Source organism: Accipiter gentilis, chromosome Z, assembly GCF_929443795.1.
Source record: "Accipiter gentilis chromosome Z, bAccGen1.1, whole genome shotgun sequence".
Taxonomy (NCBI): domain Eukaryota; kingdom Metazoa; phylum Chordata; class Aves; order Accipitriformes; family Accipitridae; genus Astur; species Astur gentilis.
The window spans coordinates 8888310-8915926 of NC_064919.1; the positions used below are offsets into that span (position 1 = coordinate 8888310).

Sequence of the window (27617 nt, forward strand, 5' to 3'; positions counted from 1 at the left end):
GCAGTACCACGTGCCTAGAACTCGGATAGCCCCAGGAGCTTAGATGTCTCTACTGCAAAATCCTCAGCCCACGGATTCAAAGGTCTTCAACCCAAGGTCTGTGCCAGCCAAGCAGTATGACCTCCTCCCATTTTACAGAAAAAATTGTTGTGACAAAGCATGTGAAATAAGGTCACAACAGAAAGTAAAAGTAGTAAAAACACACATAGAAGTTGAATTGTTGAGAAGGTAGTAAGTTAGCAGCTCAAGGAGTTTAGAAGAAAGTTACTCACATAAAAAGGTTATAACTCTAAAAAAAGGCAAGACGTGAACATCTAAGATGAGCCATTCCAAGGAAGGCAGGCCAGCCTTTCCCCACCGGACTGCCTGGCCAGCACAGACTCAGTAGGTGTCTTATAGAGAAAGATGATGGTAACGCTTTGTCAAGTAGGTCATGAGTCCTCACCATCTATTGAGTCTATTAAGTAAGAAATAATTGCTCTTTACTTTTACTTTGCATAGATCTTGCTTGCAGCGTCTCTCTGCACATGGTTAAAGCTGACCTTCCTTGTAATCTAGGAAGGGAGAGTTAACAGCTGCCATAATCTCACAGACAATCTGTGACTGACTGGACCCAAGTGCTGTTCAGCGATAAGCATCTAAGTATATGAATATGCAGTGGCAGTACTGCTATAAAAAGCATACCAGTGTTAGTGCATTGAAAACCAACTTTGGAATTGGAAGGCAGAAATACTGCACCAGCCGATACACGAAGATTAACAAACATATCTGTTCAAAGATAGAGAAACCTGAATTCTGCAAAACCAACCATCTTAGGCCCACAGCTTTGTGGAAGGAGAGTTGCACATGCCTTTGCTCACCAAACATGCACTTCTGCTGTGGTTACTGTAACACACGTGTTTTTAACCAACAACCTATGCCAGGAACATGCTGTCTCCAGTGTTACAGAAGAGAAAGTCATTAAATACTCCCCATCCATGTTTCACATATATGAATTGTGAAGTATGATTTATAGCTTAAACTAGCAGGGGCAGCACCTGGTGTCAATGTAACTGGATCGACAGTCCTGGTTTTGGCTGGGATAGAGTTAATTTTCTTCCTAGTAGCTGGTATAGTGTTATGTTTTGGCTTCAGCCTGAGAAGAATGTTGATAATAGTGATGTTTTCAGCTGTTGCTAAGCAGTGTTTATACTAAGTCAGGGATTTTTCAGCTTCTCATGCCCAGCCTGCAAGAAGACTGGAGGGGCACAAGAAGTTGGGAGGGGACACAGCCAGGGCAGCTGACCCCAACTGGCCAAAAGGATATTCCACACCCTTTGTCATGTCCCGTATATAAACTGGCTGGGAGGGGCAGGTTGCTGCTTGGGGACTGGCTGAACATTGGTCAGCAGGTGGTGAGCAATTCATTGTGCATCACTTGTCTGCCTTGGGTTATATTTCATTCTCTTTTTGTTATCTTCCTTTTCATAACTATTATTACAATATTTGACTTTTTATTTCAATTATTAACCTGTACTTATCTCAACCAACGAGTTCTACTTGTTTTTGATTCTCCCCATCCCACGGGGTGGCAGGGGGAGGAGTTAGTGAGTAAATGAGTGAGTGGCTGCATGGTGCTTAGCTGCTGGCTAAATCACAACAATGGACAAAGGGTCAGAAATGAAGAAGTCCCAGACAGACAAGGGTTTGAAAAAGAGGGTCAGAAAAGGAATCAGTTTTCTGTGTTCTCCAACTGACCGCACCTACATAATCTCATTCCCTTATAAGAGAAATCTTTTGCCACAAGCTGTTCACTTCAGTATTCTTCTTCTGATCTCCTGTTCACACAACCCAGACACGCCAGTTTAAGGTCATGGCCTTCAGACAGGGAAGGTCAAATCAACTATACAACCTCCTTCCTTCAAAAAAACAGATGTAAAGCTTTGTTAAAGAGCAGTTGAGTCCCAATGCAACACCACCACAGTAAGCCATGAGATGCCTTTTAGGACCGGAATACTTCAAACTGCGCCAGCTGACCCCAAAACCCAACCAATTAAGTAAGGTTAATTAGCCCCATAATTAAAGGTGAAGCAAAGTACCATTACACTCTTATCAACTTGTATCATAGGTATCATGATGATAATTTTTCATGGGAGCTACCCATATCTTCCACAGATGGAAAAAACAGTGATATCTTTAGTAGCCACATTTATTAGCAACTGGATTAAGCTACATCTCAGTAATAATTCTAAATCATGTTTTTGCAAAGAAAGCCTGTTAGGAATTGTACAGCCCGTACAAAACTGATAGAACCGAAAGAACGCTGAGCAAAGGGCTACACTGAACATTTGTTATTACAATATTATAGGTTCATTATGATCTTAAAGGTCTTTTCTGACCTAAATGATTCTATGATTCACAATCACAAGATACACTGCCAGTGTTTCTGCTTTCTCAATTACTGCTTTTTTCAGTGATACCACTGAAGAGCTATAAGAGGCATTCTGCTCACTGTGCTAAGAGTTCCAGGAAAACATCTGTACACAAACACTGGTCTGTTGGGTACTGCTGCACTATTTCATTACAGAACACAAAAACACAAAAGGAATCTTGTGCCAAAGCTTGCTTTTTTAAACCATAAAAAGTAATCTACACAACATGAACCAAAGCTCTACATACCTTCTGAGCAACCTTTGGACTAGTGTCCCAAGACGGAAAAGTGTTTTTCAATTGTGAACTTCTCCCAATAATACTGGGACATTTTTCCAAATTCGGAGATTCTTTCTCCTGAAAACTATCCTCTCGGACTCTGTTACATGGCTGGTCTGAATCACTGCAGAATTCTCTCAATCTGTCTAGAGTTTGCAAACATATACGGGGCTTTTCACTCTTCTGAGGTTCTTCTTCAGTAAAAATACACAACAAAAAAGTATTAGCAACTTATTTTCTCAAACAGAATGTCTATTAGCATGACATCAGTAAGCAGAGAATGCAAACATTTTGCTCTGTCTCTCTCCCCCCTGCATTCCTTCTCCTCTCTCACTGCAATATTTCTGCCAGCCTGACAGAATCGTGCATGTAATCAGCTTGGTTAACTTCCCTGGAAAAGCAATACTGCTCACTTGTATGCTTCTTCATACATGGGAAAAGAAGCACAACTATCTTCTAGACTGATAACTGCAAAGCCACAAAATTAGCAAAGAATATTGGAACATGAGTGGTATTCTTTCAGTACAGTTTTTAAGCAGACAATATTGCTAGTTGATGGTGTCTTCAAACCATCATACCTACAAAACTGGATATAATTAATTCCTTCTTTAAAAAAATTATAGAGGCTAATTCTTTTCAATGAAGCGTTAAGTGTAATGAACGTTATATTCACTGATTTGTTTTTCTACTAGCATCATTAATTTGTTAAATTCTTGGTTCAAAGCCAGATGGAGCACAGGCATTTTCAATATAATTAAGTGGCTGTCATTTCACAGTTAAGAGCACTGCATTAGAACTATTTACTTTGAGGTAGCCTTTAGGTATCCCAGTCACAGGCCAGAATCCACAGAGCTGTCAGGTGTCAGTCATGCCTCAGCCTGAGACTAAAAGACAAACTGTTAAACCAACACATAAAGGGAAGTTCCAGCATTTCTGCCTGGGCCTCTTGGCTTCACTGACTGAACAACCTGTTAAAGCCAAGACAGCTGAAAGGGACTGGCAGAGTAATTCTGGAACAAGGCTAAAATACCTAGTTTCTGAGCCACAGAAAGGTGCTTTAACAGTATAGCTAGTATGCTCACAATGGCTCTTCAGAGATGGATCTTACACTCAAGAGACACTTCCTAAAGTACCCACCAACAATTTTTTTTACACTGGACAATGAAAAACTATTTATTGGGTATAAATGCTTGAAGGCTTGTTTACAGTCAACTCACTTTTATCCTGAGTCTTCAGTGGGTTACAGACATCTTCTAGAGTAATCTGTCGTGCCTTGGTCTTCTTTTCACAGGGTTCATTGCTTTCTGTTGATGTTCTCCTTTTTGTGCCCAATTCAGAAGCCTGAAACATAAATTAAACAAAGAAGTCATTACTTTTTCTCTTTGCCATCCTCTATGAAAGAAAATAATGCACCCAAGAATTTAATAAAGAGATAACGTAAAATTAATTTACAATATATGAAATCGCTAACTATTTTACCTAGCTACAATTTTTGTTTCTAAATAGTTCTTCTATCATTCAAGGCTACAAAAGGAAGAAAAACAGTGCATTCTGTGAACAAGTTGGCTGTTGTGCTAAAAAAGAAACACCTGCAGCTACCATGGCTTCAAAAGGCAGCTTGGAGCTACTTCTGTGGCAGAGAACTGAACAAGGACTTAACAGACTTTCTCACCATAGCACGCACTACCACCCTGTGTCTGAATCAGATCTCCTGTGCAAATTCTCATTCCCACAGTCCAGAGCCCTCTTCTTGCCAGACACTGGCTGTTCGCCTCTGAGAGGCACTACTTCCTATGGCCTACCTCCTGGTGGTGGGAGAGTACCTTCTCCACACCATCCTGGAAGTGTTAATCCAGACTTAAAAGATTTTCCTAAAGCATCTGTAAACACCTAGCTAGCATCACCCTGGGTTTGTATAGAATACAGCACTTTCCACCACTGGTCCTTAGGTGGCTTTTGACACACGCACTTTTAACGCTTCATCAACAGAAAATTCATCAGTTCATGTTGTTTCACCACTGATGTATTCTGCTTGACAGACTGCAAGAAGTATGACCAAATAACAAAGAAGTAACTTGCAACTGCAGCAACATATAAATACCATTTCACTTTGCAGATAAACACACAAAACACGTGCTTTTAGCAGCCTGCATCCACATTTCATTCAGGCATTTCAGGTGGTTTAAGTGTATTACTGGGGAAAATGACAATCTCCTTATAACTAAGCAGGAACTCCACCCTCAGCAACGGAGCCCATAACCTCTTCATAATGTATCCACAGGCACACACCACAAGAGTGGCAAAGCGTTTGCCTTCCCAGCCCACTATTATATATGACCAGAATAACGCTAATTAGGAAGCAGTTTCTCTGCATGGACAGAAAGCGGTAATCGTACATTTTCACCGAAGGTAACGAAAAAGGTTGACTTGAAACACAGGTGAAAAACACCCACGCACCTTTCCAGGGCCAGAAAGAGCTAGAAACATCAACTACAAGGAGAGTGGGAAAACATAAACTCGGAATGAAATCCAACTGCTAAGAGACAGCAATTTTTTTCCCAGTGGCGGCACGCAGAGGCAACTGGATGACCGCAGGCTCTCCGGTCCTGGCACCCAGCAGCGGACTAAGAGCTGCCTGAGCTCCGCGGCCTGGGCCAGGACCTCGGCCCGCTGCAGGCCAGCCGGCAGAACCCGTGCCAGCGGGCCCAACGCCGCTGCGAGGGAGCGAAGCCCCTGGGACGGACAGCGGCGCGCCGGCTTCGCCAACCTCGCCGTGCCCGGCTCCAGCCTGGGCTTCCAAGCACAACGGGCATCCCCTCCTGCCTCGCTGCCGGCAGACACCTGCGCCATCGCTACCCGGTGTGACACAAGGCAGAGGGTGCCACAGCAAGCGCTGCTAACGGGAAGGGCAGGGCAGGGCAGGGCCGGGCCGGGCCGGGCCGCAGGGCACCCCGCCGTGCGGGCCGGGCCGCGGCCGCCTCCGGCCATCCCTTCTGAGGTGACTTTCTGACACGGGGTAACCAGACAGGCCCGCGGGCTCCCGCGCGGCCTCCGCGGGCCCGGCCCGCGCCCATCAGGCGCCCTGAGCCCCAACCGCCGCCGCCGCCGCCCCGGGCGCACCGTCTGCCGGGCGGCACCCTGCTCCCCGCCGCTCCCCGCCGCTCCGAAGAACCTGCTCAGCACCAGCTGCTGCCCCCCGCCGCCTCCGCCTTCCCGCCGCCGCCGCCCCCGCGGCATGGCGATGGCGGGCCGCGGCCGCGGGCACCCGCACCGCCCTCCTCGCCGGATGCGACGGCGGGCGAGGGGCGGGGCCGCGGCGGAGGCGCCTCCGCCCGCCCCAGCGCGGAGCTGCCGCCCGCGGCCCCGGCGCCGCCCCCTCGCGCCGCCCCGCCCCGCCCCGCCCCGCCGCTGCGCGCTCACTCGCTCCGGAGTCCGGCGTGGCGGGGGAGGCTGGCCGCGGGTGTCATGGTGCGCTCGCTCAACTCCATCGTGGCCGTGTGCCAGAACATGGGCATCGGGAAGGACGGCAGCCTGCCCTGGCCGCCGCTGAGGTACCGCGGCTCTGTCCGACCGGTTTCTCCCCGCCGGAGCGGCTGGCGCGGGTGGTGGTGGTGGGGGGGCGGACTACAGCTCCCAGCGTGCAGCGCGGCGCGGGCCTGGCCGGCGGGCCGCCTGGAGGCGCGCGTTGCGCGCTGGGAGTTGTAGTCGGGGAGGGCGACGCTCGACAGGGCGGGAAAGTGCCCGCCGTGGCGGCTGGCGGGGCCGCGGCCGGGGCGATGGCTGCCGGGCCCCGTGGCCGTGCCGGAGAGCCCCGAGGGGCTCGGGGAGCCGCGTCGGCAGGCTCCCGGCCGTGGGTTATCTCTAATGCAAGCAGGGCCGGGGCCAAAGGTCTCCCCTCAGGCACGGCACCGGACCGGGACCGGGCCCAGTCCAGCCTGTCCTCCCCGGGTGTCGGCGGCACTTGCGTTACGGTTTTGTGGCGGTTATTTCCCAATTAGAGAAACGTACCTTATTCCTAAACCACGTTGTAATGCTCTTTTTCTTCCCTTGCCAGGAATGAGTTCAAGTACTTCCAGAGAATGACTAGCACATCCCACGTGGAAGGTAACCTTGTACTTGTTGCAGAGGTGTGCCTCTACTTACTAGGATTAGTTTGCGGTATCAGTCATGGAAAAGGCTGGTAATTTTACTTTTCCCTGACTTAAAAGTCCTGCTTCTGCAAACAGCTTGCCCTTTCCTGCCCTGCCCCGCCTCACGAGTATTTTACCCATTTGTAAATGTAATCTGCAGATTGCTTCTGTTAGGTGGAGAAACTGGAGATGAATCTGATGTTTCAGGGCTGCAGATGATTTGGAAATAAAAGAATTTCAAAGTCTAGGTTCCGCAACAGGGTAGAAAACTCCACCTACCTGTCTCTACCTACAACTCTGTCGTGGTTTAAGCCCAGCTAGCAACAAAGCACCACAAAGCCACTCACTCACTCCTTCCCTCCAGCTCCAGTGAGGTGAGGAGGAGAAAATCTAAAGAAATGCTCCGTGGATCAAGACAAGGACAGGGAGGGATCACTCCCCACTTGTGGTCACGGGCAAAACCCAGACTCAACTTGGGGGGGGGGGGAAACAAAATCAACTTACTTCACTACCAATCAAATCAAAACAAGCATAATGAGAAGTAAAACCAAATCTTAAAACACCTTCTGCCCCACCCCTCACCCCACTCCTTCCCGGCTCAACCCCACTCCCGGTTTTCTCTACTTCCTCCTCCCCAGCAGTGCAGGGGGACAGGGAATGGTGGTTGGGGGCAGCTCACCACACATCGGCTCTGCCGCTCCTTCCTCCTCAGAGGGAGGACTCCTCACTCATCCCCTGCTCCGGTGTGGGCTCCCTCCCACAGGAGACAGTCCTCCACAAACTGCTCCAATGTGGGTCCTTCCCACGGGCTGCAGTTCTTCACGAACTGCTCCAGCGTGGGTCCATTCCATGGGCTGCGGTCCTTCAGACACAGACTGCTCCAGCGTGGGTCACCCACAGGGTCACAAGTCCTGCCAGAAAACCTGCTCCAGCTTGGGCTCCTCTCTCCACGGGTCTGCAGGTCCTGCTGGGACCCTGCTCTAGCATGGGCTTCTCGTGGGCTCACAGCCTCCTTCAGACATCCCCCTGCTCCAGCGTGGGGTCCTCCCTGGGCTGCGGGTGGGCATCTGCTGCCCCGCTCCCCTCTGTGGGCTGGGGGGGGACAGCCTGCCGCCTCACCACGGGCTGCGGGCGGGGGCATCAACCTCCTGCGGCGCACCTCCTCCCCTCCTTCCTCACTGACCTTGCTGCCTGCACAGGGCTTTCTCTCACATCCCGCTCTCCTCCCCCGCTGCAGGTTCCCCTTCTTCAACCTCTTCTCCCAGAGGGCTCCCGCCATGGCGGACGGGCTCGGCCTCGGCCAGCGGCGGGTCCGACTCGGAGCCGGGGAAGCTTCTGGCAGCTTCTCACAGGAGCCGGCCCTGCGGCCCCCTCCCCCGCTACCGAAACCCTGCCACACAAACCCAAAACAAACTCCAACCCTGAGCAAGTTAAAAATGGAAAGGTTTTTATATGCTGATTAATTAGCAGAGGTTTTTTTCAGGCTGTATTAGCTTATCTAACTCATTTGCTGTAGCTCAGCCTTGGCCTTTTGTTCCACCCCTCTGACCCTTTGGACAGTAATTTTGCTTGATTTTCTGAGTGCTGAGCCATCCCAATACACGAGAAAACCCTAACCATACTGGTAATCTACAGCAACAATACTGCAAGCCTATGCAGTATATCTGTGCACTGTAATATGCAACTGTACTGGTAATATGCAGCAATAATGTTCAGGCCCAGCAAGATTTTTGCAGCAGAGTAATATTACAGACTCTATTGATTTGGTGAGACAAAACCAGTTACTGTGGGGTGAAAAAATTTGTGGAAATCAGCACAAGAGTGCTGTAGACTAGACTACTGGTGGTCTGCAGGTACGGCCAGTACAAGGTGCATGGTAGGAGCTGAAAGGAGGAATAGGACCTCCCTGAGCCACACAACTAGTTCGCTGCATCTAGTGGAATTAGAGCTGTGAGAGACAACAGGTTTTTCCTCACGTTTTTGCTGCTTCTCTATTTGCCAATGTGGTCACTCTCTTTCCTGTAGTTTTTTTCTATGCTTCTCTTAAAACCACTGTCTAGCAAAACTCAGTTGTTTGCTAAAACTTCTGGGCAGCCTAACGTGACCTATTCAATAATCTGATTTGAAGGTCTGTTCCATATTCCACAAGGAATGTCTCATTTAATTCTGCAGCAGTCTTAAGTGAAGGATTTTCTTTATATTTTGGAGACCCGATTCAGCTCATTGCAACCTTACGTACAAAAAAGACAGAACACAATTGTAAGTCTTTTTATATGTCTGCAAGTTGCATCTTACCTGGCACAAATAACCCATAATCAAAAAAGATGTTTTAAATACAATGACAAAGAAAAATTTTGCTCCATCCTGCCTGCCAATCTTTTGATAAGCTATGACCTTAGATGCTAGGCAGTTAAGTTGCTTCATAACCAGACCTCTTTTAATGGATTATGCTGCCGTAAATATTCACAGCAGGGATATCGCCATTGGCTCAAAAAAGTCAGAGTGACTGATTTCTGAAAGCGGGAAGAATACCATTGAGAAGCATCACCTGATCTTGCTTTTAGTCTGCTTGCATACCTGCACTGTCCAGTGCTGTGAATTGAATCTTTGTTCTGACCCTGTAGGCATCCCAATGTGAGTCTTGAGTAAGAAAATACATATATTTTTTCAGAATGTGCATTTCCTTTAATCTTTAGTAAGAAAACACATACATTTTTTCAGAATGTGCATTTCCATCAGCAGTGGTGCCAGTGGTCTGTGCTAACATACCTAAACTGACGTTGGAGTATGTCTGTTGGAAACTTGCTCATGAAGCTTACCTGCAGGAGAAGGGTCTTTAGACACTGCTAATAAACAACTGGAGCGTCAGTTCTCTGGTGTGATCTAGTAGACCCAGCCTCTCTCATATCAAGAAGCAGGGAGGATAACTGTGAACAAATACTACTTTCTTTTCTGTAAAATCTCTCCTGCTATGTAACATTGTAAAAAATTTCCTGCTACTTTTGTGTGTTTATTTCTCTGACAACTCTATTTGCTCATAAAGAGAAACCTCTTCTTGTCAGGGTATATATAAGAAATAATCAGGTTATAAATGTTTGGCTTTGGTCAGAAATTATACTTACGGGTGAATTCTAGAATATGATTGAACACCTGCTGCACTTCTGCTTTGGCTTTAATTTGGCTCGTTCTGCTCCTAAAAGTTGTCCTTTCACCTGGCTTTCCGACCACATCCCGTCCCCCCGTCCCCTTGAATAACTCTCAAAGCTGGCAGTTATTCCTGATTGTGTAACTGGAATGACGGAACATGCAAACACAAAGTCGATTACTGTATGCTGCTCAGATTTATAAAGAGAACAATAATGTTTTTTCACACTAAGAGAACTCTTTTGAGGGTGTGAGTTGGTCTCACACACGGAGATTAATTTGGCCCTGTAACTATAGCAGAGCTGATGTCTGCACAATGCGTGTAATGGGCAGTGACATGCCTTTTTTGATCTTCTTTCAATTTTAGGTTTATAGGTGTGCATGAGACTACTTTGGTGTCAACTGCCTGACAAGGCTTTGAGGCCACAAACGTGTTCTTCTACAGGTGTGACTAATTTGAGATTTGGGGCCTAAGCTTATACTTTTGTTAACTGCTGAAATGGAGTTTGAAAGGGTGAGGGGAAGTCCAATAGTGTCACTAAATAACCAAAACAAATTTGGAACAGAGCAAAAGTACCCTTTAAATAAGTGTTTTCTCTCTTACTCAGGTAAACAGAATGCACTGATAATGGGTAAAAAAACCTGGTTCTCCATTCCTGAGAAGAATCGTCCTTTGAAAGGCAGAATTAATATAGTACTCAGCAGGGAGCTCAAGTATGTATGATGAATAATAGACCTGTAAAAGAAATAAAAAGTTTTAGGTCTACACCTAAAAATATGTGTAGCAATACATCATAAAGTAATTCTAGATGTAACATTTTTGATATCTGGTTAGGAAGCATCTCTGCTATTGGTTCTGAGTGATACTACTACTTTACCTTTAATTCTTTAATTATTATTTTTATTTTATGTTTTAATTAATTCACAAGATAATTGTCATTACTTTGCATAATAAATACTAGTCCTAGCTCTACACACAAACCATCTGACAATTGTCAGTAGTCTTTCTGACTGACGTATTTAACTGTATTTCTCTAGTTCCTGGTTAGATTGGTAGCTCTTAATCCCTCTTTTGAAGTTTAGTTTTATTAGCATTTAAGGAAGAAGAACTGTCAGTTTTCAAAGCTCTCCTCTTGAATGTGTCACCCATGGCCATCCAAATATTCTTAAACAAAAATGTCCACTTTTAATGGTTTATTGGTCTGGAGGATGTTGGTGGGTTTTGGGCTGAATATGTGGGGGAGTGGGCTATAGGGGCTTTTTGACTGTTTTTATTGAATGAAATATTAATGTTCTAGAATTCAAGTAAAATATTTAATTTTATAGATATCTGTATTTCTCAGTTATGCTTTTTTAAAAACATGATACAGAATTTCAGATTTGTAATTTATAATGCCTCTTAAGTCACGGTTATGATTAAACTGTGATTTATTAAACAAACCTGCAGTCAGATGCGAATTCTAACATAGTTAAGCAACAGTAGGCATTTCAAAATAATTAACTAATGTGAAACATATAGTTCTTTGTGAATTCAGCGAAACACATTATGTGGCTAGATTGTATTGATTATCATGATGAATGATCCTTTAATTATTTAGTAATAAAACTTTGCTTTTTCTAGTGAAACCCCAAAAGGAGCACATTATCTTTCCAGAAGTCTGGATGATGCTTTAGGTCTTTTGGATTCACCAGAATTAAAAAGTAAAGTCGATATGGTCTGGATCGTCGGAGGAAGTTCAGTTTACAAGGTACATTTAGAGTACTCATAACTAACTTGCTTTCTATGATGGGATGAGGATGGCTCAAATTCCTGTTACTTCCACTTTAGGAAGTGCTTTTCCTTCATGTGACCCAGAAACTTAGCGATTCCAAGATTCCAACGGAACAAGTCTTGGAGAGTAAGATTTCAACTTACAACTTTAAAATATCTGTCCAAGTAACCAGATGTTGCTCTTGCTAATGGTCTGGTGTCATACAGTCATTGTGCTTTTGAGTGCTTTTCTTAAATATCTAAATTGCTAGGTTTTTCAGCCAAACCCCATATTGCTATGTTTATTTTACTGACGCAGTAGACTGACTCTTCAGAGGATGTGGAAAAAAAAAAAAAAAAAAGGAAAAATGATCCAGCATTTTTAGCCAGAGTGTGACACTTTATACAGGTAAGAAAAGGGGATTTAGAGAGAGCTGGCAGGTGATGGTGTCAGCAATAAGAGGAGATAATCATACAACAGAAGGTAGCACTCACTACCACTCACTGCCAGCAACCAGGCATCTGTAGTGTTCCCACTCTCCAGGTTTCCCTTGGTGTCTAGGGTGTCTCAGTATTCAGGTATCCGTTCATGTGCAAGAAGACAGCTTGTGCCGCTTTCTTCTCAGGACCATCTTTGCACAGACAAAGCCCTGTGTAAACTGTCTTGTTTTCTCACAAATGCAGTAGTCTTCCTTTCCTTGACTAAGATATTAGCTGTACAATGTGAAGGTCTGGAGTAAAACCTATCTTCTTGTTGCCCAGTGTTTACTCAGCCATTTTCTCCCTTACCCCAAATCCTCCCTGTCATTTTCCGTTTATACACATGTAAAGTTTAGTCAACTCCCCATGCCTCCATCCACATCCCTAGAGTCATCCTTTCAGCCCCTACACCGTCAGGGTTCTGTGCTTTAACTCTTGGTTCTGTCTTCTTTTGTTAAGTTCTCATATAATTTGTATTTATTGTCAAGCAGTACCACACAAAAAATTGTGGCCATCAACCCTAGTTCCTTTCGTATCAGTCAGGAGAATATGGAATAAGGACAGCAGTAAGCATTCTTTCTTCTGATAAGAAAAAAAATAATAATTAAGAATTGTAAAGCAAAGTGGGTTTTTTTATATATAGTGAAGGAAACAGTTCTGCTGTCCTTTAGTTGTTACAAGTATCCTGGGAAATATACTCCACTTTTTTTGGCAGTTGGACTTCAGGGGTGTGGCGAAAATGCTATCATGCTCCTGGTAGCAAATTAGGGCTGATAATATGCATTGTATATGGGGTGGAAAAATACTTTTTCCGATATTTCTTGCTTTTGCAGTTTGTGCCTTTCATGAACCTCTTCTCTGTGTCTTAGGGAATGCGTCTTTTACAGTAAAAAAAGCAAAATAGTTAGATGCTGCTAAGGTTGTAAGAAAAATAAGATACATATGCAAATACGCTGTAAAACACTCTTGTTCCTCTATTTTTTTTTTTTTTTCAATTTATGTTTTATAATACTTTTGCATTTGGTGAAGTCCACCATATATTTGATGTCCAAATGCATTCAGTCTATAATCAAGTATTATCATATAGAAGTAACCTGTCCTTCACTCTCAGCCATTAAAATGCCTGCTTCCAGGCAATAAATAGCAAGTTTGTTTCTGGAGACAGTTTCTCTTCAGCTTGGGCATAACTGCCCAACATGAGCAAGAGACTGGATGTGCCTTCTGTCTGTAAATCTGCAGGATGCACAGTGTCAACATTTACCCCTTCTGTGCAATTGCCGCATGCTTAGCTAGTGCTGCAAAGAGTGATTATTTTTGCTTGTTCTTCCAGGAGCATCTGTGTTGTAGACTTCTAATTTAACTATTTTTCCATTGTCTGGCCGATATTTGGTAGAAAACAATGAAGTTTTTTAGACTATTACTTGCCAATACTTAGATTATATGGAGGCAGTTTTGATCAAGAGTACTTTTGCAACACAGTACTCGTGCTGATCAGCATGAGGGAATATGACTTAACATCTACTCAGGACTTTTCAAAGGAATTTTTAATTCATTAGGGAGAAATCTGTCAGTTTTATACAGATTCCTGCATTCATACTAGTTTTGTGATTGTAATTAAAGGGTTTGATGGAAACCAAACACCTCTACCAAAACCACAGGTAATATTTTTAGTGCCTGTATTAAAGATGCTCAAAGGATTACAGGAATATTTCCATTGTACCCTGTAGAAATGTGTGGGAAGTAAAATAGCAATTGGTAATTGAAGTGAATAATTTTATTCAGTAGTTGTAGGTATTTGCTTTTAAAGCACTCTTTGGATCTTACTACTTTGTATGGCTCAAATGTTTAGAACTGATTGTGTTTATTAGTACAAGCCTGTGATGGAGAAAGTAACAACTTCAGCAAGTAAGTGCGACAGGAGTGGTTTGAAACAGGTAGTGCTGAGGACTTGACTTTTCCACTTTTAGCACTTTGGGGAGTTTAACCCAAAGTTCAGATCTTTCAAACTAGGTAGAGCTGTATGAGGACAGACCTTGATGAGGAGAGCAGGCCACTCCGGAAAGCACCATACTTTCCTTTTCATGTGTCGCCTGCAGATGATAGTACCAACCACCATCAACCCCTTTGTTTTCCTGATCTTGTACCTCGCTCCTCCTACTCATTTACAGGTAACACTACTATGCCTGCTGAGTAAATCCTTTTGTTCATCTGAGTGTAGCCACACAACAGTGCAGTAGAGAGCTGTTTTGTATCAGGAGGAGCTAGTCTGTTATGATTCCAGTAAGAAGAGCACCCAGACTCTGTAAAGTGTCATTTAAAATGCTACTTACTAGAGATAACACTTCAAGGAAGGACAGAACAGTGTAAGTAATTTTACATCCTTGTAGATGTTTGGAACTCCAAATTGTGTGGCATTGAACAAGCCTCCAAGCCACATGCAGCATGCTGCACAGACCCTTTCTGTAGAAAGGGATACCCCATTTTGGTCATTCAAGCTATATGTATTTTCTTGCATTTTCTTGCAAGTCTATTCATCATTTCTGCTGTCAAACAGAAAGGGTGTTCATAGAAGAACTTCTTGCTGCTCTTTTACATAAAGGCAAGGACACGCAGGTGGTATAGCTCCCTGAAGCAATCCTCCAAGCCATATTTCAGTAGATGGTATGAGGAGGGAACGTGCACATGATCTTCCGGGCCTTTGCTTTCTTTTGTTTCCCGCACCCTTTGTGGGTGCTCTGGGCAGCCCCCACATCCCAGCCAGGTTCGAGACCCAGGGTAGCAAGCCAGAAGGGTTACCAAGAGTGGCCCACAAACTGAGGCAGATTCACACATGTTTCAGGAGGTTTCCAAAGAACCCCAGACTAGAAAGGGATGCTAGCACCTTCTTTCTGCATGGGGTCATTCAGGATGTTTGAATGCCTGCCTTATGTGAAATACTGCTTCCCCTCTGCCTCATGCTGCCTTGCCCAGACACCATGCTGAAATACAAGCCTGGCTTATCCTCATCCAGACAGTTGCGCCGAGGTGGAGCATCTGCCCAGCTGCCAGAGTGCAGAAGAGCACTCTTTGGGACACAGGTGTCCAGCCTGTCTCAGTCTTAAGTAGGGATGGCTGCTGTGCCCTGTCCAGCCTCTAAGAACTGAGGCAGGCAAAGGTGCTACAGCATGCGCTCCAGCACGGTGTTTCAGGACAGGATGCTGCTCTCAGCAACAGAGGGGCAAGGAATGGGATGGAGGCAAGGGACTGCTGCAGTTTACAACCTCTTTGTTTTAGGACTGTAGAGGAGAGGGGAGCAAGCCTGATGGTCTCTGAACATTTATAAGGACATAGTGCAGCTGTCTGTTGCTTATGGCCATCTTGCGCACTACCCCAAGGAGACAGTTCTCTCCAGGGTGGTGGGAGTATTGGCATAAGCTGCCTCAAGTTGTGTAAAGAATGGAAAAAGGTGAGCTCTGAACAGGGTGGCCATCCAAGTCCTCATGTAGGTTACATTCATGCTGTGTTCAGCAGCATACTCTGGGAAATGGTCTCTTCTGGGTCTTGGCCTCTGCAACAGGAAAAGGCAGAGCAGCTAGACATAGTAGGCATTTTGGTGGGGACAGGGAGAGCTGATTGGAGTATTGGTCTTAGGAAGGGAGAGCAGAAAAGATTGAAAACAGCTCCCACAGTCCAGTCAAGGTTCAAAAACCTCACGCAGCCTTCATCTTCTTAAATTTGGCTTGATGTTGATCACCTCATCAGCTTTGTAATCTGATACAGCTACAAGGTAGTACTGTCACCTCCATGGAAGCATTTGGACTTCTCACAGCGCAGTTTTACACGTTTCATTTCTTTGGATCTCAGTGTGATGCCATACTGGATCTTCTGCACTATTCTGGATCTTCTGAGTTCTAGAAGGACTTGGTGATGCTATTGATTGTATGGATGAGGAAGGAGGAGTGTAGCAGCCCAGCAATGGCCAGTAGGTCACAGCAATTACAAAGCCATTATCCATCATGAGAGGCACTCCATCATTTTGCGTGAGCACTCGATGTTTTGAGAGCCGTCTGCTGGCTTGTGAGTACTTGTTGTGTGCTGGAAAACTTGTGGTGGTGACTCACTCATTGGTTCTGGCCCTTCAGTCCCTATTAGGTGTTAGAGCTTGTCAGACACGTTCCTGGAACAGATTCTGTGGCTTGGTTTCATCCCCAAGAAATTTAGTTCATCCACACCAGGATTGCTCCCCAGTACAACTAAAGCATGGCAAGTGGGGACAATTGGAAGATTTATTTCAAAACCACGTTTCTGTTCTGAGTTAAGACACTAATGTAGATGCACTCTGCGTGGAGGTGTTGTCTCTTAATTGAGAGGTTCAGGTCCTGGCTTTGACTGAAAAATAGTGCTACATGGAGATCCTAAGGCATCCAGTCAGTATAAATTATATGAGTCTCTTTAACAGTATTTAAACTGTGTGTTTTAAACTTATTAAAAACGACATTCAGATTTTACTAGGAAAAGGAACTGTAAGTCCAGCTCATTCCCAAATATTAAACAGGGACTTTAAAAAAAACAAAAAAAAAGGTGTAGATTTACTTATGTGGATGGTATGGTCTTATGTTTTTAAGGTATGTTGTTTGTAGAGTGTTTAATGCAAGTCTTCTTTTGTCAAAATAACTGAGCACAAATCCCTAACAGTGAACCTACCAATGAAAAAAAATCAAAAAAAAACCCAAACAACTAGCAACGAAACTTTAAAAAAAAAAAAAAAAAGACAAGAAAAGAATTGAAACATTTATGACTCAGGTCCTCGTAACCAAGGCCTCTTTAGTAACACCAAAACAGGCTATATGTCAAACAGGTTTTCATCTTGATAAAACAGTTTTTGCTACAGCATCTTGAACATTTAAAATTGTCTCTTCTAATTTATATGTTCCTACTCAGCTTGTTGCTTCCTCACAGAAGCAAACAATGACAGTCAAGGTCACATTGCTGAAGTACAAAATTGTATTCGTGTATTAAATTTGGAGAAGAAACTTGAAATTTCATAACAGAACAAAAAGTTCTTTCGTAAGAAGTTTTGTTGTTGTTTTTGCTGTTTAGTTAATATCTAGGCTGGCCATAACAGAAAATAGATGCTAGTGATAAATAGCATTTGGGGAAATTCTTCAACAAAGAGGCTTGAGCTGGAAAATTAAATTTCCAGTAATCTCCAAAGGAAAATTTTATCTAATATTCATTCTCAGGTGTCTTCCTATGTATTAGTATTTGACATATTGTGTTTGGTAAGCTACCCCCTTTCATGCCTCAAAATTATTGAATTATGAAGTTGCTGTTCATATTTAGTGTAGCAAGTCTCTTGCAGATGATTAATTACCCTTTTAAATAGAGTTTCTTGACTAAGCGTATAAGCTTCACTGGGTTCTGAATGCCCTGAGTGGGTTATGAATGCCACATTTGCTAAGCTTCAAATCTTTGCTGTACAATGAGGATGACTTTTTAAGAGAGAGAATTATGAACAATTTGAGTCACTAGTGTTATCGTGATTTTTTTCAAGCCTGTCAAAACTTTATTAGCTTATACTAATAGACTAAAATATACATTTTAAAGATTACATTTTAGTATGTCTGCATTTCCTGTAAACTATAAAAGATATAATAGTAATTTTTCTACCTTCTCTGCATATCAGACAAAGTGGGTTTGGGCTGCGTACCTACTGGAATGATTTTAAGCTATCATCAGAATAGAGACTAATGCATATGTTACCATGTTTTTGAAGTGTTGCATTCAGTATGAGATGTGACTGAGCACCAAGATCCACCTAAAAGTGAGCTACGCAGACAGCTCATTTTTCCATGCTCACATGCTCCACTCTTGTAGGTTGCAGTGCTGTTGCTTCCTTCGAACAGTGCTCTCAAAGAACATGCTGCAAAAAGCAGGCTTCTCTGAGCTGTGTGACACTGTTGACATAGAAGACATCACACTGCAGGCCTGAATCGTTACTCTGCTCTTGGAGCAACCTGTGCAAAAACCTGAGCACTGCATTGGCTTCTACATTAGTTCTGTTTTAAAGCAAACTAATTAGTATAGCTTAATCCTGTTGACATTTTTGAAAACTGGTAAGATTACCCTGTGTAAAGTGAAGACTGAAGATTGTTGTGGTTGCACTGACCGAATGTTCTTTCCCTCTCCCACCAAGCTCACGATGGTATTCAATTATGCATGTTTATGGTCCTGAGCAGTTGTTTCCAAGGAAGGTTACTGTCTTCCTGGCATATATGCAAATGTAACTCTCCTACTTCATTACTGTAATGTTACGGAATCCTTCTTTACAGGAGAATTTTCCCATGTGTAGTTGTGTAGCTTTGTGTAGTTGTCTGAACAAAAAGATGGGAATGGGAAGACAGTTTTCCTGTATTCCTATGACCTTCTAGGTGTTTTTTGAGAAAGGGTTTGAGCACTTGTAGTCCAATTCCCTAATACCTCTTTTGTGTAAAAGTGGCAGGGTCACAGCATTTACAGCTGACAGCGCTGTCCTCCCATAGAGATTTATGTTTTGTAAAAATGTATCCGTGGCTATTGTATTCATGCCTCTGATGGCCAGTGCTTCTTGCTCTTACCTAGTTATAAATAAAATCAGAGGAAACAGAACTGCAATATTAACAATGTCTAGTGGATTAACTAATAATTTCTTATATGAGTTTAAGAATTTTCTGTAATTTAGCATCTTTATACTTTCACAGTCTTGAGAGAGATAAATGCAGCCTTTACAGTACAGTCTTCAAAATAAACTCAGAGGATTTTTAATACAGAAAGAAAGCTGTATTATTGCTATTACTCCTAAACAAGCTTTTTGTGTGCATGTTCTTGTGAACAAATGTATTGATTTGACATTCCTCTGGGAAAAAATAATGACTAAAAAAGGTTAATACATGAGTCACTTGCAGGCACAAATCATGCGGCTATGAAAGATTGTGGCTTTTTAAGTTCTTTTTCAAAGATGCTTGCAGAGATCATAGAGGAAAAGATTTAAAAGACTAACGCAGTGAAAAGTCTAGTGACTAAAGTATATCTGTTTCTGAAAGGCCAAAATGGGCAGGCTTTTTGATAACAGTCATAGAAGAATTTTGTTGCACTTGCCTTTGTCCCTGGCAGAGAAGTGGTGATGGGAGCTACCACAGTGTCTCCTCCCTCACTAGGCTTAGCCTTAGTGGCTTGGGAAAGAAGGGCTGTTGATTCTCCTGGTTATCCCCACAACTCTCCTAATAGCTGAAGTTCAACTTAGGCAAGTCCTTTTACCTAGGTAAGATCTAGAACTTTGTGAGATCTTCAGCTGTGAGAATTTTTTAATGTTTAAAATATATTTTTTAATACTCCTGTGGCTTCAAAATGCAACTTGCCTATATGATCCAATATATTTTAAGTGTTGAAAAAAAAAAGAATGCAAATAAACAGCCTGTTTATGTTAAAATTTCTCTTTTATAGTATTCTCATATTTTGTTTAGATTGGCAATGTTGTCTAGAAAGACACTTGAAAAATAAGTGCCTCACGTAGTTACTTTGTCTGGTTTACTTATTTTATGTAATTGCTAGAAGATGAGAAAGCAGAAGCAGTGTGTGTGTATCCTAAAACCTCTGAATCTTTAAATCACTAGAAATAATTGGTCCCTTCTACAGCAATTGGTTGCTATGCCCACTAGTTTACAGTGGTTTGGGGATTAGATCTATAAAAGATTAATTTTCCATACAATACTTCTGAAACTACTTGTAATGCACAGCTGTTCTTTGTTGCAAAGCTTCAGGGCTGTTCTAACCTGTGTTTTACAAACAGAAACTAATTCAAGGCAATGGTCCTGCACGTGCAGACATAATCTAATCTTGTATGGCTCTCAGTCCAATGCAGCTGGAAATTGTGGAGAAGATGATCCTTAGGTCATCTCCTTTTTGCTTTATGCTGCAGAGGCAGGCCTGCCGAGGATATCTTGGAAGCGAGCAAAAAGGCAAGAGTATGGTAAAATCTTTTCACAGGGTTATGAAGATACATGTGAGTAATAAAGGGATGTGGTTCACATATAGGGTTGACATACCTGGTACAGCAGGAGGGATTCTGACCCCTCAGCTCTCCTGTCCTCCCTATCTTATGGAAAGTCATCTCTGCTTGAGGAGTGGTTCTGGTGTTTCTGAAAGATCAACAGCCACAGTTTTAATAGTCTTTGCTTTAACATGAACTAAAAATCAGCATTGCTTTTCCCTATTGCATCAGGCTGTAATAGGTTAAATAGTTCAGTAGCTGCTACACAAGGAGGTGAGCCTGTGTGGAGAAAAAACACATATGCAACTCCCAAGGGAAACCAGTGCAGGTACAAATACAGTCCAAAGATAACTGAGTGGATTATGAGGGAAAAACACAGTAAATTAAAATCATACCAAGAATGACTTTGAGACCCAGCATGGCAATGGAGTGAGGGGAGCATAATGACCATGGAGTCAGGATGCAGATTTTTCAAATTTACGGAAGCATGAGCTCAGAGACATCATCATTTTGTTTTAAAAATCTCCTTTTCTTGCCCTGGTACAAGTATTTCCAACAAGTCCTCTCTTACTGTCTTTTCCATCACATACATTATCCTCACATTTACAAAATATGCAAAACCAAAAAAGGTGGTACTGATCTCTTACTTACTAGCAGTGGTTTGTCTATTGAATATTGTGCTAACTTCCCACAGTATTGCCTGATCACTAGAAATATATTTAGTTACTGCACATTCTGTTTAAATAGGATTATTTACATCTATACCTTTGTATTATGTGTATGTTACATTAAAACAAAGTCATATTCACCCTATTCTGTTCATTAGAGTAAATATGCATAATGTATATTTCCTTGATTAAATTCAGAGTAAGTTTGTCAACTTTCTATCAAATCAGCACTATGCGTCCTCTAACTTGTCTTCTGCACCAAAAACAGGTGGTGAAACTGATAGAGAGGGCTGGACAGGGCAAGAGTGAATTGAATGTTAGTGAGGAGCTACCTTAATCCTCATGCAAATGCCAGGGTTGTGATGAAACTCCTTCCCGATCCTGCCAGGTCCATAGCAGTAGTTTGCAGAGGCGGTGTCAGAGTCCAGTCCTCTCTGAACAGGTTCCTTTAGGGACTCCACACATGGAAGGTTTCATGTTTGATATAAAATTTACTTACCTGAAATTTTCTAAAGTTACTGTCAGGGAACATGGAGGACCAGGTGCTGCCAAAGGGACGGGAGCTGGGACCTAGGGGCAATAACCTGACTGGCATGACAGGGGCCTCACCAGCCAGGGCTCATGGTGGTGAAGCGGGTCCACAGGGTGGGATCAGGCCCCATGAAGGTAGCCAGAGTCAGACGTAGCTCTGGGGTGACTAGACGGGGCCATGGGGACAGGCCAAGGCCAGGTCAGGGTGTCAGCCCGTGACATGATTCAATGATATACTGAAATCCCAATACAAGTGAAAATTACAGAGTAGAGCAACCGAAATACAAAGTTGAATCAGTTTATAAATGTGTTTCTCTTTGCCTGTCACTGTAATATGGTCACTGTGATGACACTGGGCATTCCCAGCTGCTGGGGAGGAATATGTGGGTTGAAACCAGCTCAAGCCTTTTGCTCTTCTCCAAGTTCTTTTTGTTTGTTGTTCAGGATTCACGGGCCATGTACACACGCAGACCCCCAGAGCTGGTCTGGCTAACTCAGGAAGCATTTGCACTTTTTTTATTCACTTGGGGACAAACAGTTAATACAGCTGGCTGGTTCACGCAACTAATGCAACCATTTATCTAGAATGGAGGTCACCCTCCAGTCCCCTTCGTGCTAGGTTCAGCTTTCTTTGCAATATCTGTAGTCAGTCACGCCATATGCTCTTCCCTGACCTGTCTTGGTGACACACAGTTCTTGCTGAAGCTGAATTCCCATAGAGCTGGATAGGAAGTTGATTTATTCTTCTACTACAAAAATATCTCTGTTTACAAAACATGCTATGTTTTTATTTGTGAAGCCGGTCATTTTTCTGTCATTCTGCAAGTGTATGTTTCTCCCCTTACCTCCCACCCTTATTTAAAGAAAGAAAGAAAGAAAGAATGTGGTATTTATATACAATCTGGATGAACACCAGTTCAATGCTGTTGGATGCTGGTATGCTGTGACTTACCCCTTCCATTTTAAGCTATTCTCTGGTAATAGAGCAGCTTTTCTAGAAACTAACTTCTCAGAAGCGATACCAATTAATTTTATTGGATTACATTTGCTATTACTTGGTTCCTGTACTTGTCAAAGTAGTACCTAATTGCATGCTGCATGGTGAATCACCTTTAACAAAGAGCATTGCTCATTGCCAATTTAAGGGAAAGGCAGAAACAGCTGTAAGCTTTTCAAAAATGCATTGTAACCAGGCACCAGTATAGCTTTTAATGTTTTTTTTAAAGCTGAGAAAGTCTGGAAGAAGTGACTTTTCAGTCTGATCTGGAGACAAAGTGTCTTTTTTTAACTCCTGAGTTTGTGTGAATTTGTTAGTGAGGAACTCACCTAACAGGTGTCTTCATAACTTTTTTTCATCCAAGTAGCTTGGGAACTTTCTTTGTTGTTGGTGGTGGTTTATAACTTTCAGTGCATATTATCACTTTATCATAATCCAGAGATCGAACTTTGAAGTTAAACTGATAGATAATTTGATCACTGGAATTGCAAACTAATGCAGACTAAAAATACATTATAAATCACTAGCAGTGATATTAATTAAACATCAGAACAAATTACCTTGAGGTGTGGGCCTCCCCTACCACTTAAAGCTTCTTGTGTTTCAAAGAGGTATTATTCAGAAATTGCTTGTTGAGACTGGGCCATACTGCTCCTTTCTTCTCATAGGACTAATCTTTTCTTAATTTCTGTTAGATGCCTCAAGCTCTAGGAATAGGTATTGCTACCACTCACCAGGTGGAAATGGCAGAAGATGAAATTGTCCCTTTAGAAAATGCTCTTGAGCAGAGTCCAAAAGAGGGAATTTAGAGTTCAATTTTCACCGCTTTGCTTAAATCCTGTAATATATAAAATAATAACTGAGTTTCAGTTTTAGATAACACATTTAGTGTGCAATCTACCAGTAGAAAATATGCTAAGACTCTTATCTCTTGGTTCTTTTTGAATGCTGCCATGGTGATAGCTGGTACAGGGAGAACAAGATTTTGGAGAGTTCGTAAAGAAAGCTGGTGTTCCAAATAAGAACTTATATTTGATATTATTTTACAGGCTTCAAATAGTGTTACAAAACAAGAATATTAAAAATTTTAATAAACAACACTACTTCATGTATGGTTGAGCTGTGTTATGGCAAACAACTAAATTTTAATCATTTCTATTGTTTTTAAAGGCAGCGATGGAGAAGCCAATTAATCATCGATTGTTTGTGACAAGAATTTTGCAGGACTTTGAAAGTGACACATTTTTTCCGGAAATTGACTACAAAGAGTACAAACTTCTCACAGAGTAAGTATCAAGATGCATATAAGCCTTGTGTTCAGATGAAAGACTTAATAATCTTATTTGAGTGTGTAAGAGTCCTATTAAAGCCATGTTCTGTTGTGAGTTAGAGGTGTTTTTCACAGTGTTTTTCCCCGGAGTCATATTTTACTTACAACCTGGAATTGCACCACACTCAGCACAGAGAGGTTATTGGAACTTGCTATGTTCGTCAACATTCCCATAATCTTTACAGTAAAGAATTGCATTTGTCAGTTTGCTTGAAAAGTAACTTTCTTACTGTTTCTCATTTTAGAATTACTCAAGTATTTACTAAGCTTCATAACTCTTAGTATGTTGTTAGTCAATGGTATTTAACTTCTGAATGTCTTGATAAATTGCCAAAGACAAATTAAATGGGTTTGAGCAGGGAGGGTTGAGCCTTTATAGATTTCTAAGGTTATTCCTTTCTCCTGAGAAAATTCCTTCTTCCTAACAAACTTAGTAGAAACAAGTATTGAACTGTAAGTTTCTGCCATTCACTGTGGTTTCATCTATGTTATCCTTGTCATATTCCAGTCATACTTTTATGTCCTCTCCAATAAGATTACATCCAACAGACAGTGGGGAGGTGGCAAAAATTCAAACATCTGCCTCAAGAAGCAGCAAGGAGAGGACCTCTTCCTCTTCTTGCTACTCTCGCTTTGGTTCCCAGCTGGTTACAGACCAGCAGTGGACGAAAGAGAAGGTATGGCAAGTGATGCTCTCTGCACAGGGCATGGGAATGAATTAGCACCGAAGTGGGGAGAGTAGATAGGGACAGCAAAGAAGGATGCAGGAGAGACAAACAAAGTGAGTGGGGAGGATGAATCACCTTTTCCAACTCTAACATATTCTGAACTGTGCTGTGCCATATCATGAGCCCACTTTAGTATACTGATGTCTGACCTAAAGCTCCCCTCTCTCCCTCTTTTCTGTTTCTCAGATATACACTGGTTTTGGCCAGTGTACTGAAATCAGAATTAGGCCTTAAAACATTAATTTATCAAATAGCAGATGATTTCCTCACTAAAGTGGAAACCTGATAAGAGTCAAACATAGGGAATAAAATCTGAAATTTCTTTCTCCCTCAAAGTCAACATTACTCATACAAAATCCTTATGCTGTCACAGGGGGCTGAAGAGATTTTTGAAAGAGTCTATTAATAAAAACTGTTTTAGTAAATCTGGAATATAGAGGAGCAGTCAGTTACTTTAAGACACTGTCATAGACTTGTAAGAAACCTTTACCTTAGCATTTCCTCTAAACCATCTGAGGAAAAGCAAAGCAAAAAACCCCAAAAGTGTTCTGTATCTCTTCTACCTCTGCATACATTTTAAATAATGTCTTGGAGGCTTTAATAAAAATGTTGGGGGTTTTTGATTAAGCCAAAAAGGTGGGGATGTTTTTGCATCAGAGTATGCTCTCTTAATTTAAAAAGATGTGTGTAGAAGTTGCTGACAGTAGTTAACATGATTCCTAAAAACAGTTTGTACTTAGTATACCTGTTGTAAGGATGGTATTTTCATCTGTTTTCAAACAACTTTCTTTTCGAATTGTTTGGGTAAATTACAGGTCACTCATAATGGTATTTTTATCGACTTGTTGGCTTTTGCTTTTTCTTCTCCCCTCTCTCCAGGTACCCAGGTGTCCCTGCTGATATCCAAGAAGAGAATGGCATCCAGTACAAATTTGAGGTGTATGAAAAAGCCGTCTCGGCACAATAAATGAGGCTTTCTGTACTTCTTTGTAAGGGCAGGCATTTTAAATCGTGAAGTCTTATTGAGTGCAAATATATACTAAATTATTGAGAAAAAATCCTGCTTGATTGTACAATACCTCAGTAGTGAATGATTCCAAAAAACACACCCCACACTCTGAATATACACCCCACAGTGGAAATCTGAGTGTAGTCAGCAGCATGAAAGAGCTAGATCTAAGGAATACCACACCTATGGTTGGATGAGATCTTGCATTGATCTTTACAGTCCAGGGCAGCATCCCTAAAAAGTCCATGAGTAATGAAAGGCATTAGACTGTTTCAGAACCTTTCTACCTAAACGAAGGTTTCGAGTATCTCCTGATTCAAAACACCCAACATTGAGAAAGTGTCAAAAGGTGGTATGTACATTTATAACAATCTTTAAAATATACTGGTGCAGAGGAAAAGGTAAGCAAGCATAACAAGAGGAATGGATTCTGGAAGCCTGGGGCAGCAGTTGAGGAATAGATTGATCCATCATGGAACTCCTCTCTTATCATCTTAACCATCCTGGGTACACAGCCTGCTTCAAGTCTTTTGGCTGAAAACACTGACCTACAAATTAATCTGATAAAGAAGTTTTAACATTTCTGTTAACTTCACACCCATGTAAAGGCTTGCTGCTCTTATAAGAAGTTGGTACGTCAGTTTGACTGTGGCCTCTTTGCAGTATAAGAACATAAACATTGCTTTCTTAACAGAACCTGTGTTCCTATGTCCCTTCTAAATGTTACCAGTGCAGATGCAGAATGTTAATTTGTTGATGTGATTTTGACTATTCTGTGTTGCATACAAATACAGATTATAAGCAGATAGTGGAGTCCTATTTCCTTTTTCATTAAACATAGCTAGTATAATAATGTTCTGCATTACTGTTCACTACAGTAGTGAGCAATATACTAGTACTGTAGTGACACTGTGATTCTAATGGCATACAATGCCAAGTGTTGACCAAACTTTATTATTGCCAATATTATCACAACATTATCAGTAATACTAGTCTGTTGCTATGTTCTGGCTGTGAGGAGTTTGTCAGACGGCAGAGGACTTCATACATGAAGTGTCAACGGAGAGGAGCTAGGGTGTACTGTGCCCATCTATGCTTCCTGGTGCTGCAGCTGCCACCCTGAGAGTGATAACCTGCAGGGAGGAAGCCCTGCCTCCCTTTCACTGCAGATCAGTCTGAGACCAGAGGAGTGGAAAAAAAAGGTTTTTTTAAAAAAATTAACCCTCAAAACTCTGTTGACTGTTTCCCCAAAGCATTTTTAAAAGCATTGCCTTATGAAGCAGTATTGTGGGAGATTCGAGTAATAATGGTCATCCTTTAATGTCACACTGAGGCTCAGTTCTAACATTGGGGAGGGCAGCGCTGGCCTTACACAGGTTATAACTGTACAGAGGAGCATAACAGCACCCGGTTTTCTTTTGATTTTGCTTGCTTTCGAAAACGCAAATCTCTTTCATAAAAGAGAAAGAATGTCAGCTGTGAACACCTTGAATTTTCCATTGCAATTCACAACATTTAACTGATAAAGATAATTTTTGCATCTATTCTGGTCTGTTTGTTTTCTCTGTGTTTCTTTTGCATTCTTAAAAACATAAGTACTTTACTGTGTTGATCTTCTTGCCCCATATGTGCTGACTTTACATCAGTCGATGAAGACTAAAACAACAAAGTTATATGCTTGCGTAATACAGCAAAAAGTCTCCTGAGTTTTAATTTGCCAGCACATTGTGAAAAGGAAGGAAAAAGGCTGTTACCAGGGGGAGGTTATTTTTTTAAAAAAATGCAAGTCACAGTGACCCTCGCAAGAGAAAATAACCTCCCTAAAGGGTTTAGTATGTACCAGTTAGTATCAAAGAACAGGTCACTGTTGAAAGCTCTGCACAGCTAGTCTGCAGAGTACTGTGGTTTATGGCAACTGACATTTATTAAAAGTGGAAGCAAGGACTTCTTGCGGTGTTGAATTATACTGTGTTTGTGCCTAAGCCTACATTGCAGAAGATATGGTTCACTGAGGCCAGAATGTTTTGTACAACTTTGGTTGCGAAGAACTGTTAACTTGGATGCAAACAAGCCTACTGGGAACATAAATAGTTACTCTGACTCTTGTGGAGTGACTTAGTCCTCTCCAGATTTAACTATAGTCGTCAAATTCTA

At 42.3% G+C, this 27617-nt stretch overlaps 2 protein-coding genes across 3 annotated transcripts in view; one reads left to right on the forward strand and one right to left on the reverse strand.

Moving 5' to 3' along the window:
- The window catches only part of MSH3 (mutS homolog 3), a 121104-nt gene extending 115146 nt beyond the window's left edge, over positions 1-5958 (reverse strand). Inside the window, exons 1-3 of the mRNA XM_049795132.1 lie at positions 5809-5958; positions 3906-4029; positions 2659-2882 (exon numbers count right to left, since the gene is read on the reverse strand). Coding sequence (XP_049651089.1) covers positions 2659-2882; positions 3906-4029; positions 5809-5925 — 465 coding nt within the window. The 5' untranslated portion in view covers positions 5926-5958. The remainder of the gene's footprint in view (positions 1-2658; positions 2883-3905; positions 4030-5808) is intronic.
- A 133-nt stretch (positions 5959-6091) lies between these two features.
- DHFR (dihydrofolate reductase) lies at positions 6092-25436 on the forward strand. Of its 2 annotated transcripts, XM_049795989.1 has the most exons (7): positions 6179-6239; positions 6743-6792; positions 10330-10407; positions 10571-10676; positions 11584-11710; positions 23567-23682; positions 25334-25436. In XM_049795989.1, exons 3-7 carry the CDS (start codon positions 10344-10346, stop codon positions 25419-25421), a joined length of 501 nt encoding a protein of 166 aa, XP_049651946.1. In that variant the 5' UTR covers positions 6179-6239; positions 6743-6792; positions 10330-10343; the 3' UTR covers positions 25422-25436. The 2 variants fall into 2 exon arrangements, with proteins under 2 accessions (XP_049651945.1, XP_049651946.1); XM_049795988.1 differs by lacking the exon at positions 10330-10407 and having other exon boundaries at positions 6092-6239.
- Positions 25437-27617: the final 2181 nt, after the last annotated feature.